Source organism: Phoca vitulina, unplaced genomic scaffold (genome assembly GCF_004348235.1).
Source record: "Phoca vitulina isolate PV1807 unplaced genomic scaffold, GSC_HSeal_1.0 scaffold76, whole genome shotgun sequence".
NCBI lineage: Eukaryota > Metazoa > Chordata > Mammalia > Carnivora > Phocidae > Phoca > Phoca vitulina.
This window is the reverse complement of record NW_022589779.1, coordinates 4,470,897-4,486,670: the sequence shown is the minus strand read 5'-3', so window position 1 is coordinate 4,486,670 and position 15,774 is coordinate 4,470,897. Positions and strand designations below refer to the sequence as shown.

Here is a 15,774-nt window from a genome sequence, read left to right as displayed (position 1 = left end):
TGAGAGGAATAGAAAAATCTCTTTTCAAGTGAATGCTTTGATGAGGAACCATGTAGGGAATGCTCTCTGTCAGATGTTCTAGTTGGAAAAAAAACACTGGTGATACAATGGATTCTGATTTTTATTCTGGTGATTCTACCTTTATTGAAATGTCAACAATCAATTTATAGTATTCTAAATATTTAAATATTTAATAGTTTATTATTTTATAATATTTTAATATTTAAATCTTCTTTCAATTATTTTTCTATAATATCTATTTTACACTGAAATTTTGAATTGGACCTATTTAGCATTTGGTCACCTCCAATCTTGCTGCCCTTGATGATTCTTTAAAAGGCTGGCATCAGTTGATTCTAGACCTTCATATTCTTTTTGAAACATTTACATTCCAAGAATTACACATTTTCCTTCAATTAGCTTAAGTTGGATAGCAAGCTATCTCTTATAGCTCTATAAAGTAGGTTTTTAACTGAGAGGAAACTTTTGCTCCAAAACAAGATAACCATAAAAAAAAAAAAAAAAAAAATCTAGTGATTGCTACTCCTTCCATTATCTCCCAAGGAATACACAGATACCAGGACCTGGCCTGCTGGTTTGCTTGCTTGCTTTCTCTCTCTCTCTCTCTTTCTCTCTTTCTCTTTTCCTCAAGGCAAGGCTGACACAACCTCATACAGTTCCTCCAGGAGAAACCCAAAAGATAACTCCAAGGCAATCCTTATGCCTTTTGTGGTGTCAGTATCCACCATTTTGCTTTTGTCTCTGAACCACAACAAGCCAACAAGCCATGTAGAACACCTCACAGTGTGCTATCTGAGACCAGATAGCACCTGGGAACCAGGATTGCAGGAGGGAAGGAGGAGCAGGTCAAGGCAGGACAGAAGTACATCAAAGACCTAGTTTGGCCATGTTACTGCCCTCTTCTCTGCATTTTAGTTAGTTATTTTTTTTTTTTAAGATTTTATTTATTTATTTGAGAGAATGAGAGAGAGAGAGAGAGCACAGAAGGAGAGTGAGAGGGAGAAGCAGACTCCCCACTGAGCAGAGAGCCTGATGCGGGACTTGATCCCAGGACCCTGAGATCATGACCTGAGCAGAAGGCAGACGCTTAACCGACTGAACCACTCAGGTGCCCCTCCCTGCATTTTAGCTTTTCTTTCTGTCCCCCTGCAGCCTTGTACTTGTTTACAAAGTCCATTCCACCTCCACCTCTGCAGTGTGCCCTTCCTAATTTGGTTTCAATCTTGCTTCCAGCTTAAAAACTTTCAACATGTCTTATATTCACCTTCTCCCCTCTCCTCCACTACCAGTACTTTAGCCATTATCATCTCTTTCTCACCGACTCTTTGCTTCCATTTGAGTCCTGACAACATTAATGCTTCCGTTTCCCATTTTCCTCTTCTTTTACTGCTGGCCTTATAAATAAACATCTAAAAAGAATTTTTACAGGAAGCAATGAGATTATTAGAGGAAATTAATCTGGAGAAAATGATTTCAGAGAAAGTATTTTTATTTCCAAAGAAAATTTGAGTAGAGTGAGGTTGACGGAGAAAAAAATCTCTTATTTTATTTATCATCTTTGCAAAGTGCACTTTAGTAGAGAACTCTATTTAGTGTCTAGCATAGCTTTTTTCAATTCTCCATCACTGGAACTTTTCTTCCTCAACTGTGAGTTTTCTTTTGGTTTATAAAATTACTAGGTCAATGTGAGCAGTGATTTCTATATGCATTTAAAATAAACCCCCTTCCTACTCTCTCCCAAATGCTGACCATCTATCCCAGATGTTCATCTTTATTTTGTTTCTCCTTCAGGTTGAAAGAGAGTTATGTAGACAGACATATATTTACAATCTGGGAAATTGTATATGGACCCAATTTCCTTGAAAGTCCCATAAGAACTCAATGTGCAAAGGAATCACTCAATTAGTGGTCACCTGTTTTACCGAATAGAAATGCATTTGATATGTATTAAATATGTGATCATTTTTTAGATGTATGGGAAACGGGCACCTTGGGAAGACCCCTCAAAGTGGGTGCTTGACACATACCCATGGAGCTCAGCGTCTCTGCCTCAGGATGGTCCAGCATTGCTTCAGTTGCGACCGGAAGATGTTGGCTATGAGGGCTGCATAGCCACTAAGGAAGCCTCAACCTCGAAGCACGTTCCGCAGAGTGACACAGAAGGGGATCCTCTGGTAAGAAGCCGATGTGTGAGTCTTCTCATACTCTCTTAACCACAGTGTGTGGTCATCAATATGTCGTCATTTGTATCAAAGATACTAGTTATCTTAGGTGGTGTTTGGAACTGTTCTGATATAGGTATTCAGTTTTTAACTCTTTCGCCTTTGGCCTACTTTCATCGGGGGAAATTCTTAAAAATGAAAGACCAAACTTGTATGCTTAACAATCAAGAAACACTAAAACCAGGCTGAACTCTGTGACCATAATTTTTATCTTATTATACAGAAAATTATGTAAATGAATTAATAAATCTTCAACATTACATGACTCACTTCACTAGGTATTTAAGAGAAAACTGAATTTTGTTCTTAAATTTAAAAAAAAAGAATATAATCTAATGTACACTTGGAGAACTAAAGAATCTTTTACATATATCAACTAGTCTGACTAGACTTACAGTTAGTCTTTTGTTGCCTACAGTAGAGAAGACTAAACTGACTTGGAAATCAAAAGGAAGTTATTCCCTCTGATTCTCCCTGTCTTTCTTAATTTGAAGTTCTGTATGGTTTAAGAAAGGTCGGTAAAACTCCAAACTATGAGTACTCTGAGAATATTAAGTAAGTGGTATTATTGGAAAAAGATTTTATTTTTTATGTATTTTTTTCGTGTTTATGGATGATTTTGTATGGCTTGGTGTCAGGTTTAATGCCTTTATTAGCTTACCATTCCATGGCTAAAGAAATCATTGGACTTGTACAATCAATACAGAAAGAAAAGATACTGAAATAAAGGCCATTATGTTATTTAAAACAAAAAAGGAAATGATTAAAAATCATAACCTATAACTATACCCAAGAACATAAAATGACTTGACATTTTATGGAATATTCTTATACCCACAACCCAACATATATACATTATCATCTCAGCTGACCAGTCTTAATATTTTGGGGGTGACATGTAAACAAGCTGATAGATTTTTAAGATCTTTTCCATGGCAAAAGGCATACACACACACACACACACACACATACACACACACACAATTGTGCATGCTATTTCAAAGGGCTCTGTAGAGTCATGGAAGTATATACAAAGGCCTGATGAGAGTCTGGAGAACTCCTATATAGGACTTCCTACATTGGACTTTTGCTCTAGACCGTAAAATCCTTAAGGGCCTGGACCTTTCTGTTTCTAACAGGTAGTAGGCCCTTTAGCTCATACATAACTTGAAATCAACAGTGGTGGAGGAATTGGTTTGGATGCAGCATAATTGTGAGCAAATACTAATTAATTGCTGATAGAATGGTTTAATATTTAACAGAGTAAATATAAACTTTAGGATACAAGTATGAGTTATTACATCTGAATTTTATAAACTCTAGTCTTGCCTTTGCATGTTGATATACTGTGTCTGTTCCAGGTAAGGAGAGGTTTTGTAGAGTTTGTTTTGAGAATTAAACTGTCGAGTAAGGGACCCTTAGGGGATGCCCTCAACTTCCCAGTTCCCACAGTTCTGATCAGCTAAACCCATCCAGCACTCTTCCCTGGCTCTGAAAGCTCTTGTCTTCTAGTATGGAAAAGAGATCCAGAGTCTCCCATACTGAGTGAAAATTGGGGTTAAAAAATCTGACTTAAAATGGCTGCTCAACTAAACATCTTAAGAAACAGGGGATTATGGCGTGTTAAATAGTAAAAGACTTATTATCATCTAAAAGTAAATCTTTGGATCAAGCACCTTCTGATAAGAAAATAAATATTCCATCTGCTTTTATTGTTATCGTCCTATAATTACTGGCATCAAGTAAAAATATATTCGCCATCCAATCTAAATCAAAAATATTTGGAAAAAATCCACTATTTAATGTCAGAAATATGTTGGCTATGAACAAGAATACAAGTTGTTGGTGCATCTCACAGTATTTTGTTCATCATCAACAAACTTATTCATTCTTTCAACAAGTATTAATAAGTATGTCCTCAGGGCTAAGACCTGGTAGATAAATAAAATATCATTTCTGATCTCAAGAAGCTCACAGTTCATTAGTGGAGAGAGACATCTACCTATATAAATTACAGTAAAATAATGGTAGAGTCACATGCTAGATAAAGTTGAGAGTCCATTGAGGAAGTGATTAAGAGAAAGCTTCATAGAGGCGGAGATTCTTGAGCTGCGTCTGGAAGGAAGAATAAAAGTTCATCATGTGGTTGGATGGAGGACGTCCAAAATTAAGGAAGCAGCAGGTGAAAGGTAGAACAGCGTAATAAAAATGATTATGAATAAAAATGTTATATGCAGATTGATGGGATTAGAACAAAAGGGGCAAGAAGAATTAGAGCTACAAAAGTCTGCAATTGCTAGATTGTGCCGAGGCTTGTTTATCTTTGTAGGAAGTTAAAACTTTATCACACAGATAATGAGGACTATCAAAGGTGTTTGGGCAGGGGACTTACCTTAGCTAGATTTGCAGGTTATAAAGATCTCGTTGGTAACAGAGCAGAAGATAGATTAAAGAAGAGAAGATGGAGGCTGGGAGCCCGGCAGATTGGTTATAGCAGGGGTAATAAGGACCTGAGCAACGTGTTACAAATGATAGACGTTATATTTATGACTATGGATGTGGGGAAGGCAGAAGAGAGGAGAGGAGGGACATTCTTTTGCGGAGAATAATGATCTATCTCAGTGACTATTGGATCATATTTGTAACCTTGCCCCCTCTTGTAATCCCCTTTGACTTGAATGCACAAAGCAACACTATGAGAAGGCAAATTAAATCTCGTGTGTACATTTATTATGAATCTAAGACTTGGAACTTATTCTAATAAAGCATATTTTCTGTATGGCACCATCTTCAAAGATTAAGACTTTAATGACACTTCTATTACACCATAAAAGTTTTACAACATTCAGCATTCAAGTGATTTCAAACATTTGTGACTGAGGTTAGAATCATACCCCTTTAAACAGACGTCATTAACAATTTCTACTCTTAGTAAATCAGGAGGACACTCAGCACACAATTGTGTTTTACAAATGATCTTCACCCAAATGCTTGAACATACAGCCAGCGACTATTGACAGAGGAACTGACATCAGAAAGGAGGGAGGCAATATGAACGTGCATGAGGGGAGGGGTGTGTGGGTGAGAGACAGGGAGAGAGAGAAAGTATGTGTTGATGGAGACATTTGGCTTTTTGCCTTATGGGGTTTGATTGGTTGTCACTAACTATTTTCATTTCATATCTGTATGTAGCTGATTTAATAAATTCAGAGAGTTAGACTAACAATTATGTTGAAAAATATTGTCCTGAAGAATATTAAAATTACTTTAAAATATGCTATCACTGTAGCATATTTTAAAGAGAGGCACGCTTGCTAAAATTGGTGATTACCAGTTTATCATCGATTTCACAAACGTTTATTGAACACGCATTTTACACCGAGCACACAAGCGTCCATAGCTTAACATATGCCTAAGGAATCCTTTTTTTAGATTTCTCTTTTTTATTGGATCGGATTCTCCAGTTCTCTAATTTGGAAAAAAAAAAAAAAAAAAAAAAAAAGAACAACTGGGATTACTTTGTAAAATAATAAAATTACTATGCATTAGACAACATAAAGATTAGGACAATTTCTAGAAACCCTTGACAAGAAAACAAGTCTTACTCCTTTCATGAAGACTTGTGCCAGTTTTCCTGCGCTTTCTAAAATCGTTGAACAGTGTATCCACAATTTGCTTTTAAACAGTCTTTTTTCTCTAACGGTGGATCTGCGGATCTATCAAAAGCCAAGCAAGGTGGCTGCCTTTTATTTTGTAGTACATGGACACGCTAGCTGTCTTTCTCCCCAGGTGCCTTCACGCGTATGTCCCTTCTCCTGGAACAAACATTACCATTGTCCTATCCACTGGGAAACCCGAGACAGCTGCTATTGTTCCAGAAGGTGGCTTTTGTTTTCAGTGATATATCAATCATATTTTAGCCAGAAATGCAACAACAACAGAAACTTGACAGTGATTCTTTCCCTCTCCCTCCTCAAGCACTCATGGTCCGCTTCGTTCAATCCCCTCCTTCGAGGTCAGCTCCTAAACAGCAGATGGTGCGCTTGTGTGCGGCAGCTGGCTTCCTTCCACCCCATCCCCTCCTTCTCTCCTGGGAGCGCGCGCGCCTGTGTGCGCGCCTGTGTGTGTACGAGCCTTGCTGACTTTCACTTGCCATTCAATGCTTTCTGCCTCTCCCCGCCAAAAAGCCGGGAAGCTTGGCGTGCTCTCCTGCAACGAGCCCAGATGTCCAGCTGTGATACAGTTTCTTTCCCCGTCTCCCTGCTGGAGCCGTATTCATTCACAACCCCAAATAAAAGAGCTATCTAGAGGCCCGATTCTGTCCTTATGGTTTGGTGGTGTAGCCATGTTTGGGAGAACCGGGATAGGAGCTGGAGGCGACGAATACAAATCTGAAATGGTTTTCCCGTTTCGCTTGGATGGGATGAGGCGCGCTGCGTCCCTGTGGCTCAGGGCCGAGTGTTTGGCGGGGCTGGCTCACTCACTGCATCACTGCCTACATCGATGTCTCTTTTTCTTTCTTCAGATGAATATGCTAATGAAACTCCAAGAAGCAGCCAATTACTCGGGCACCCAAAGCTGTGACAGCGATAGCACCAGCCACCATGAAGACATTCTAGATTCATCTCTTGAATCTACTCTCTAGAGGGTGAAAGAAGTTAGGGGAAGAGACTATGCTTTTTCAAAAGGTTTAACAAGTAAGGTATTTTCACTAACCCACTGCCAGTATGAAAGCACCCTGTCGAGGGCCCTGACCCAGAGTCGTGGTCTCCGAGGAGGCAGCAGAACTAAGTCGGAACCGCCAAGATGCTCAACTGAAACGGAAGCTTAACTTTATTTTATTTCTAGGCATTTTTATATCCTTGGAGTGATGTCCGGCTCCATTACTCAACTGGGAAGGACCCTAAGGACAGGGCAACTGAATCGATTGCACACGGGATAGCCAAACTGGACTTTCTGTTTTTTTCCTCTTTAAAAGTTTACAATGCAGCCCTTTTTTGTCCCTTCCTTTCGTTTCCTCTGAGGGGCCGTCCTCCCCCCAAGCAGGGCCCCTTCTTCTCCGTGCAACCTCCTTCGTGCCCCATGGTGCTGGTCACAGGGCTCCAGCAGCGTTTGTGTTGTGCGCTCACCCCATTCCAAAACGAAGCCAAGAGGCCAGTCCTCCGTCGGCACGAGCGGAATTGTGCGACCGCCAGGAAGACACGACCACGGCCAGCTGGAGACGTGCCAATGTCATTCTTAACTGCCACGTTCACATGATGTGCTCCGCCAACTTTCTCGTGTATGATCACAGGTTTTATAAGGTTGTTTTTACCACAGGTTTTATAAGGTTGTTTTAAACCACCTGCCCACTCCCTTAACAAGAGTTTTATACCAATTATTAGTCAACACTGACAAAAGGCTTTCTTAGGGCTTTATTTGTTGGAGCCTTTTCAGTGAAAGAAGGAACATTTCCTATGGTGCTGTCTCACTGCCTTAAAACAGATTTCTACGACAGTTTAACAGTTGGTTTAAATCCTAAACCATTGGTAATCTCCACTGTCTTTTCATTTTATAACCAAGCAACACCAGTTAACACAGTAGCCTCATCTCTAGATATCTGTTTGGGGTTTGTTTTTTGTTTTTTTTCTTATTTCAGGGGTTCTTTTTTTTTTTTTTTTTTTTTGGAAGAATTGGATAGGAGAAAAATCAGTATTTTTACCTTGGGAATAGATCGCCTCTCCTCCAAAATGTTCAAGTTAGCCCAGAAACCCTCTTTGACCATCACTTCAAAGTGAAGACATGTGGCTACCCTCCATCCAGTTCTAGGCAAAAGAGTTGTAGAAGGAGGGAGATTTGGAATTCTTAGCCAGCAGAGCTGGAAGCAGTAGATGCAACATGAGCACAACTATCTGGCTTTTCCTCCCCTCCTCTTTTGATTATTATTCGTACTATTCCTCTTAGTTTGGAGCATGTCGTTTTGATTGCTATCGTTGTACATGAGAAATTCAGCATTAAAGAACACTGAAGCAGTGAAGTCACTGTGGAAGAAGCGTTTATACTGTAAAAGAAGGTTAGATTTGCACAGTCTACTGGGTAGGGATTGTAAATAATCATTTTAAAAATCTTGCACAAATCGAAACAAACACACACATACACACGCACACAAATGTACTTTAATCCTGTCGGTGTTAAGAGGTGTTTCACTTGCTGAGATTTCCTGTACATTGCAAACAAATACAGAATGCAAACCCTCAAAGCTGTTATTATCTGGTGTGTTTGTCCTGTATTTACAGTTGTTATGACGATGCAGGAGCGATCAGTGCTAGAGTGAGCATGCTTCAAAACTGTACATGAAGCCAATAAGCTTTTGGAAGAGTAAAAATGTCCGAAATGCATCTGTTGTGGCAGGCTTTAAAGAGCGTGCATGAAAACCAATTGGAATCATGGGAGAAGTTACCACCACGCACAGAGGGCGGGGTTTTGAGTTTTCCGAACCGAAGGGCTAGGCCATGGTGTAGACTTGTTCTAGGAGCGTGAGGATGGGTTGCTTTCAGGACGTGAATTGGTGCTACTCTCTGTGACCACCCGTGGGTCAGTTGCTATAGAACAATAACAACACGAGACATCTGTGCCGTTTTCAGAGTGTCGCTCAGTCTATAGGTCCTACACGGTGCTATTGCCCCAAGGGAAACCTGAACTGAATTTATGCACATAGAATTGTCACCCTGACTTTGAAGCCTCAAACATGGATCAGAGCTGTCGTAAAACATCAGTATATGTAGCTGGATGAGTGACTAGTTGCCCTTGTATGATATGTGATCTAAAAGAAATTGCTAGTCTTTCCCTGCCATTTTGAGACACACAGTCCAAACATGATCCTAAACACAAATTCCTGCAATACATCCCAGTAGGTTCACCTAGTTTACAACTTAAACTAGTTTGTGAAACATTTGTCTGTATACATTTTATATTTTGTACATTTTTGATGTAACATATCATGTAAATAGGCAGAAACAGTGAAATAAATCATCTGAAAAGTTTTGTAGTCTTTGTAAAGCCCCAATAATAAGTACTTGGTGTCAATGGACTTAACTGGATGATGTATTTTCTATTGGTTTATTGTTCCTCTAGCTTGTAAACCAGCTTGCATATATTTTTTTGCAAATGTGCACCCTGTATCTGTCTAAATTATTACTTTGCCATTAAAGTGGAATTATTTATTGACAACAAGGTGTGGTGTCTATATATGGAGAAAAACTGAATAATCATACACCAAAAGTGTCAAGCCTTAAAATGTTGCTTGTACTATTAATGAGCCATCAATAAGGATGTGTGTAAATGTTTCTTTTATATACCTTATAGAGAGGACCACATAGCTTTTAGTAAATAAATAAACTGAAGACCAGAGATATATATTTTTTAATGAAATTTGTTCAGTGGGTATTTTTAGAAAACTCTCACTAGTCTATCTAAATGCTTGATTATAAAATGAGTTAATATAAAATAGAATGTTGATATTAGTTAAATCAACTTATTAAGTGTTTCTTTGTTTATATTTCACTAAATCCTCTATTAAACTTTTAGCTTTAAAAGATTATGTTAAAGCAGAATGATTTTTGGTGGTGCTTAATTTTTTAATAGAAATTATAAAAAAGAAAACTCCCTTTAAAATTAGACTTTTTAAAAAAAATACCTTGAGTTCCAACCCCACTAATTAGAATGTATATTTGGATGATATAAGTAGGGTTTTGATTTTTAAAACCGGAAAACTTTTGAATTGGAACAGTTGTGGGCGGGGGGGAGGCATTAGTTAAAATGGGTCAGTCATCCAAAACTCATGCATTCGTTTCTTCATTCACAGTTTGGGGAATGCAGGAAATTTCCACATTTCATCCTATCTGGATAAAACCTGCATTAATACAAAACTTGAGTACAATTTGACATGTGCACTATCAGGCTGCAAATGGGAATCGCACCACTGTCATTCTTCTCTGTGTGACGTTGGCCGGTTTACCCACATTCTGGATGCCTCTGTTTTCTTACCTATAAAATAGTGATAGTAATAGTATCCCCCCCCTCACAGATCACCATGACGATCAAATGGGTTATTACATGCAAATGCCTTGAACAGTGCCCAACACTTCCAAAGCCCTCCATAGACGGTAGCTGCTTTTGCAACCATTATTACAAACTAATAAAATATGTATTAGGCTATTTTCAAACATTCTTGAGAACAATATGTGAAGCATTTCAACTTATTAAAAAATTTGTTTAAGAATTTGTCTTTTAATTCCCTCATTTAAAAAATGGAGCTAGTAAGAGTATCTACCTGTAGGGCTGTTGGGGGATTAGGTTTGGATCTGTAAAGCATTTAAAACAATGCCTAGCCCTCAGGAAACTTTGAATAAATATGAGCTGCTCAAATGATGCTGTCATTATAACAAGTTAATTATATCAGTAGGATAACAAATACTCTCAGGATTCAATCTGTAAATACATTCAAGGTAATATTAGAGTCTCACTAAATGTATGTCTTTCATCCAGTTTCCTCATCTGTAAAATGGGATAATTATAGTATCGCTTCATAAGATTGTTTTCAGACATTTAGAATTCAGACACGATAGAATTAATGATCAAATGAATTATATTTGAATTTGGAGAAATTCAAATGCCTTTATTTCAGCCTTTTGGATTTTCACGTTTAAAAAAACCCCTACATTTTTATAAGAGATAAGCCACCTTAAAAAATGTTAATTCTGTGTCTTTGATAAGTTGTTTTAAAAGAAGCTTCAATTGTGTTTTGCTTTTTTGGATGGAGGGAGTCACCAACAGATAAAATATTGCATTTCTGAATGAAGTATCCATTATTTCTTATTTATGCAGGCATTCATCAATAAGAAAGCGTATTCATAGAAATTAAACATAGTACATTCTGAACTATAATCTTATAAGAAGAAAATGGAAGTTCTCAAGTTGTTTTCCATAAAACTAAAAAAAATACTAAACCCTTGTCATTGGAACTTTTAACAATGCACCTTAATATTCTAGAAAAGCATAGTATTGAGTTGAAGTTGATGAACAACTGAGTAAATTTTTTTTTTTACATTCATTACATGTTAAAATGAAAACACTGTCAGTATATTGGGTTATATTAACTATAGTATTATAATTAATTCACCTGATTCTCTTTACTTGTTTTTACTGTGGCTGCTAGAAAATTTACATTAAATCTGTTGCTTGTATTTGTGACTCACATATTTATATGAATAGCATATTCTAGAAAGACTGATCTTTATAAAATGTAAATGTGATCACCCCCCTCATCTTTTTTATATCTTGTGTTTATGAATAAGATCCAAATATCAAAGGACAATTCCTTGCTTGATCTGGATTTTGCTTATCCCTTGGTTTCCTTTTTCACCACATCCAGTGCCCCCATTTTGGTTCTGTTCTGTATGATATTAACCTAATTGTAGACCTAGAAGTAATTCTTGAGACAGTAACAACAACTTTCTAGACAATTTAGCGATGAGCACGTGTCAGAGTTTTATTATAATCTTCATGCACAGGAAAAACCTCTAGTGGGCCAATTTGTAAGTTTCTCTCCTAGTAGAGGCATTTATAGACTATATAGATTAGACAAAAAAGAATATTCATTTCAAGGTCTGCAGACTCTTAACTGTCAGGTGGATGCATGAGTGATTGGTCTCCCAAGACCAATATTGATCCCATAAATAAGCAATTATCAGAGTTCTAATTTATTCAAATAAGGAGATTACTAGTTATATCAAAGCAATAAGATTTTGTCCCAGACCGGGTTTGAAACAATATTTCTTTTACAGTAATTTACTTCCTTTTACCCCAAGGCCCTTACACATTCTCAAATGCTGTTACCTTAGACAAGCCTTTCTGGTCCTTCAGACTAGGTCAAGAATCTGATTTATTTGCTTTCCTAGAAATTATATGTAAATATCTTCTATAATAAGATATATATCTTACATACTTCTCTTACGCCACTTATTGTGCAATTTCAGGGCTTAGAATATAGTGGATTTTCAATACATATAAATTGAATTAAAATATTTCTGTATGCGGAGATAGCAACAGAATGTTAGCTTCTGTAAAACAAAAGCATTACATTCAAGAAGAACCACTTTTACAGGTGAGGAGTGTCCTGGGAAGTCAGATTAATTAGAAGCTATTTGGTGACCAAGGAAGGAAGTGGATAACCTGAGGGTTTGTGTAATCCAGTAAAGACAAAATACTGCCTCATATTTAGAATTTGTGTTCCCTTTAGATGTAGAGTACTACATACTTTCTACCAAGTTTTCTTTTTCTTTCTGCTTTTCAAGTCCTTTGAAGATGACTTATATATAGTACAATTTAAATGTGTGGGGTTTTTGAGGAACGGATAAAACAGTTGGAAATGTAACACTAGAGCCTTGAAGACAAGTGGGGGCTGAAAAGATCAAAATAGGAATCCTTAGCATAGAAATGAGAAGTGAAGTTGTGAATTTCATCTTGGGATGTTTTCCCACTGGAAAGATCTTGACCAAGCGAAGAAGATAGAGACTAAAATTTGAGAGATGTGGTGGGCATCTTTATAGTTCATTTGGCCTTTATTTTTCAATTTGCATAATATATCTATGCCCATTTAATGTGACATTTATAAAGGAGGGGTATAATGGAAGAAGGAAAAAAACCATTGAATTCAGAGTCAGAAATCTGTACCCTTGTCATGTTCTGTGATTTTTCCAGGAATAATCAACTAACCCATCATCTGTGTTCATCTAGATTTTATACCCTAAAAATGGTGATAGATAACTAAATGCACCCAATGTAGCAGGAGTCATTCTAGACATTGTGACACAAATGATGTGTATTTATCAGTTCCCAGAAACCATATTCTCAGGGAATAATAGAAAATCTAGACATCTAGTCAGAGCCCATCCATGAGTACTTGCATGCTTGTATTTTCAATAGTTGTGTTCAGTTTGGTTTGATGCTAATCTAGTGTGTTGATTTGAGGCAACTGAGTATAAGCTTGTTTCAGAGGATGGTGTCCAAGGTGTAGAAGCTGGACCAAATTCCCTATAAATTGCTTGAGTGTAGTAGAATGATCATTTGCCTAACATCAGCACTTCTTTGAAGGTGGGCTGCCTCGTTCCCAGGCAAATGGCTGTCCTGGTAAGCTGCTTTCATTCCCTAGTCTAGGTCTTCCATGAGTTACCACTGGTGTAGGCACTGGGCAGGCTCTTTAGCTGGTTGCTGGTAGGGCTAGAAGCTCAGATAATGATGGAGAAATGCTGCCCAGAAACCTGGTATTGGTTGAACTTTTGAGGCCAAAAGCAAGCACAATGAACAGCCAGAGTCAGGCTCATGGTGATTGAAGATAAATTCTCCTGTCTGGCCACTACATAGAAACTAGAGGAGGGTCTTTTTTCAATACCAGTGATTTCTCAGGAGAAGGAAATTCACGTGGACTACGTTCACGCTTCATATTCTGGACTATTGCAGAACTTATGGTAGAAATAAGAGAGCCACATACACAATCTAAAAATTTTCAGTAGCCATATTAATAAAAGTAGAAACAGGTGAAATTGATTATAATAATGTACTTTATTATCCCAACATATCAAAAATGTTATCATTTCACATATAATCGGGCTAAAATGCCTTTTAATAAGATTTTTAATATATTTTTGTATTTTCTTTTCTTTTTTGAACCAAATCTTTAAAATCTAGCATGTGTTTTACACTTTTGGCACATGTCAATTTGGACACAGTCTTTATCAGAAGAACTTGATCTGTACTCAGAACTCAAAAATGGTTAGGGGGTGCCTGGGTGGCTCAGTCAGTTGAGTGTCCAGCTCTTGATTTCAGCTCAGGTCATGGTCTCAGCGGGGAGTCTGCTTGTCTCCCTCTGCCCCTCACCCCTCACTCCCACGTGCACACATGCTGGCTCTCTCTCTAAAATAAATAATAAATCTTTTTTTTTTTAAAACGAATAGTTAAAAAGTAGATTCACATAGATAAGTTGTTCCAAACATAATTAACATAAATTGAATATGAGTTTTAATTTTAAATTTTGGATAATTACTCTTAAATTAAAAATTGATTTCCAATTTGCTATATAATCCCAGGACAAAGGATGCCTACTCATCCTACATTTGGATAAAGAAGGAACTTACCTCAAATTGTCCTTTTGCCTGACAGGAAATGAGTCTCTTCTCTAGATCAAAAAAAAAAAAAGGAGAAGAAGCACAAGAAAAAGAAAAAAAGAGTAACCATTCAAAGACATTTGAAATAGCAGAATGACTCCCACGCAAGATCGGAATTTTACTGCAAAACTATCAATAATATTAACATATATAAATATAAAGAGAGAATGTTTTAAGAGATTGGAGACAGAATAAGAGACCAATATCTACCAATACACTAAAAATGGACTTGCATACTAAATGAGAGAGAAGAGGCAGATTAAAGCAGTGCTTTTCCTGATCTGCATAAAATATCCCTCGGGGCGATCCACTTTTCTTGCCCACATTCACTGTTCACCAAACAACGTTCTAATTGCTAATCTGGTTTCCTAGAAACCCTGAAAGTGTATGGGTATTTCTCAAATGTAATGTTTTTTCTCTTTCTTTCTTTTTCTTATGTATTAAAGTTCAGTTATTCTTTCCAAGATCTGAAAAACCGTATTTCCTTGACTACATTTTTTTAAGCGCTGCTACTAGAAATTTAGTTCATCTGCAGAAGCCACAAGGCTGACTCTAAAGAACATAATAGTCCCCTTGCCAGAGTAGCACAGTAATTAGCCTTTTTTTTTTTAATACTGTGCTTTTTAGCTGTTTGCTTTCTTCAGTATCAACCAAGCGTTTTACTAACTAGCTTGAAAAAAAGATGTCTGTCATATTGGTGGCACACTCAGAAATTTGGAATTATTAATAGTCCAAACACACATTAGGGTTTAAGTGAAATGAATTAATTACCCTATCAAATGAAATTATAATTGATACTAATGTTATATGAATCGCCAGCCTGAAAATAAAAATGCCATTAGCATAAAACAATAGTGGAGAGCAAAGTTTCTGGGTGACCAGCTGGTGTGTTAGCTCCATGAGGGTGACTCCTGCCTTGCTCCTGCGGGAAGCCATGGATTTGCAGTCTGCTCTGGAAATTTCCTCCTCACGGAAAGAATTGCAAAAGATATGCAGGACCTTCAGAGAACTAGAAACTAGATCATGTGCAAACAGATGAAAACATTTTTCTAGCCAGGCAAATATTGCTAGATACTGCTAGAATCCGACCTACAGTTACTGTGTGACCATTAATTTCAAAGAAAGGTCAAGTTGCAGATTTTAACATCAATAAGGCAAAAGGGGAACAGGAGTTTGAACATACCATAGAAAAATGCTGTAAGAAATTTTACATTGTTACCTTTCATTGAGTAATCAACCCAAGGGTTAATTTGAAGAAAAAAAAAGAAAGATTTTGTGGCCAAAGTATTGTAACTTCTGGCATGTTATGATGTGTTAATAATATCATA

At 37.3% G+C, this 15,774-nt stretch overlaps 1 protein-coding gene across 6 annotated transcripts in view; it reads left to right on the top strand.

The window, feature by feature from the left end:
* NAV3 (neuron navigator 3) overlaps positions 1 to 7,700 on the top strand; it is a 579,712-nt gene extending 572,012 nt beyond the window's left edge. For all 6 annotated transcript variants that reach the window (XM_032393716.1, XM_032393720.1, XM_032393719.1 and 3 more), the window contains 2 exons: positions 1,992 to 2,195; positions 6,769 to 7,700. In XM_032393716.1, coding sequence (XP_032249607.1) covers positions 1,992 to 2,195; positions 6,769 to 6,888 — 324 coding nt within the window. In that variant the 3' untranslated portion in view covers positions 6,889 to 7,700. The remainder of the gene's footprint in view (positions 1 to 1,991; positions 2,196 to 6,768) is intronic.
* Positions 7,701 to 15,774: the final 8,074 nt, after the last annotated feature.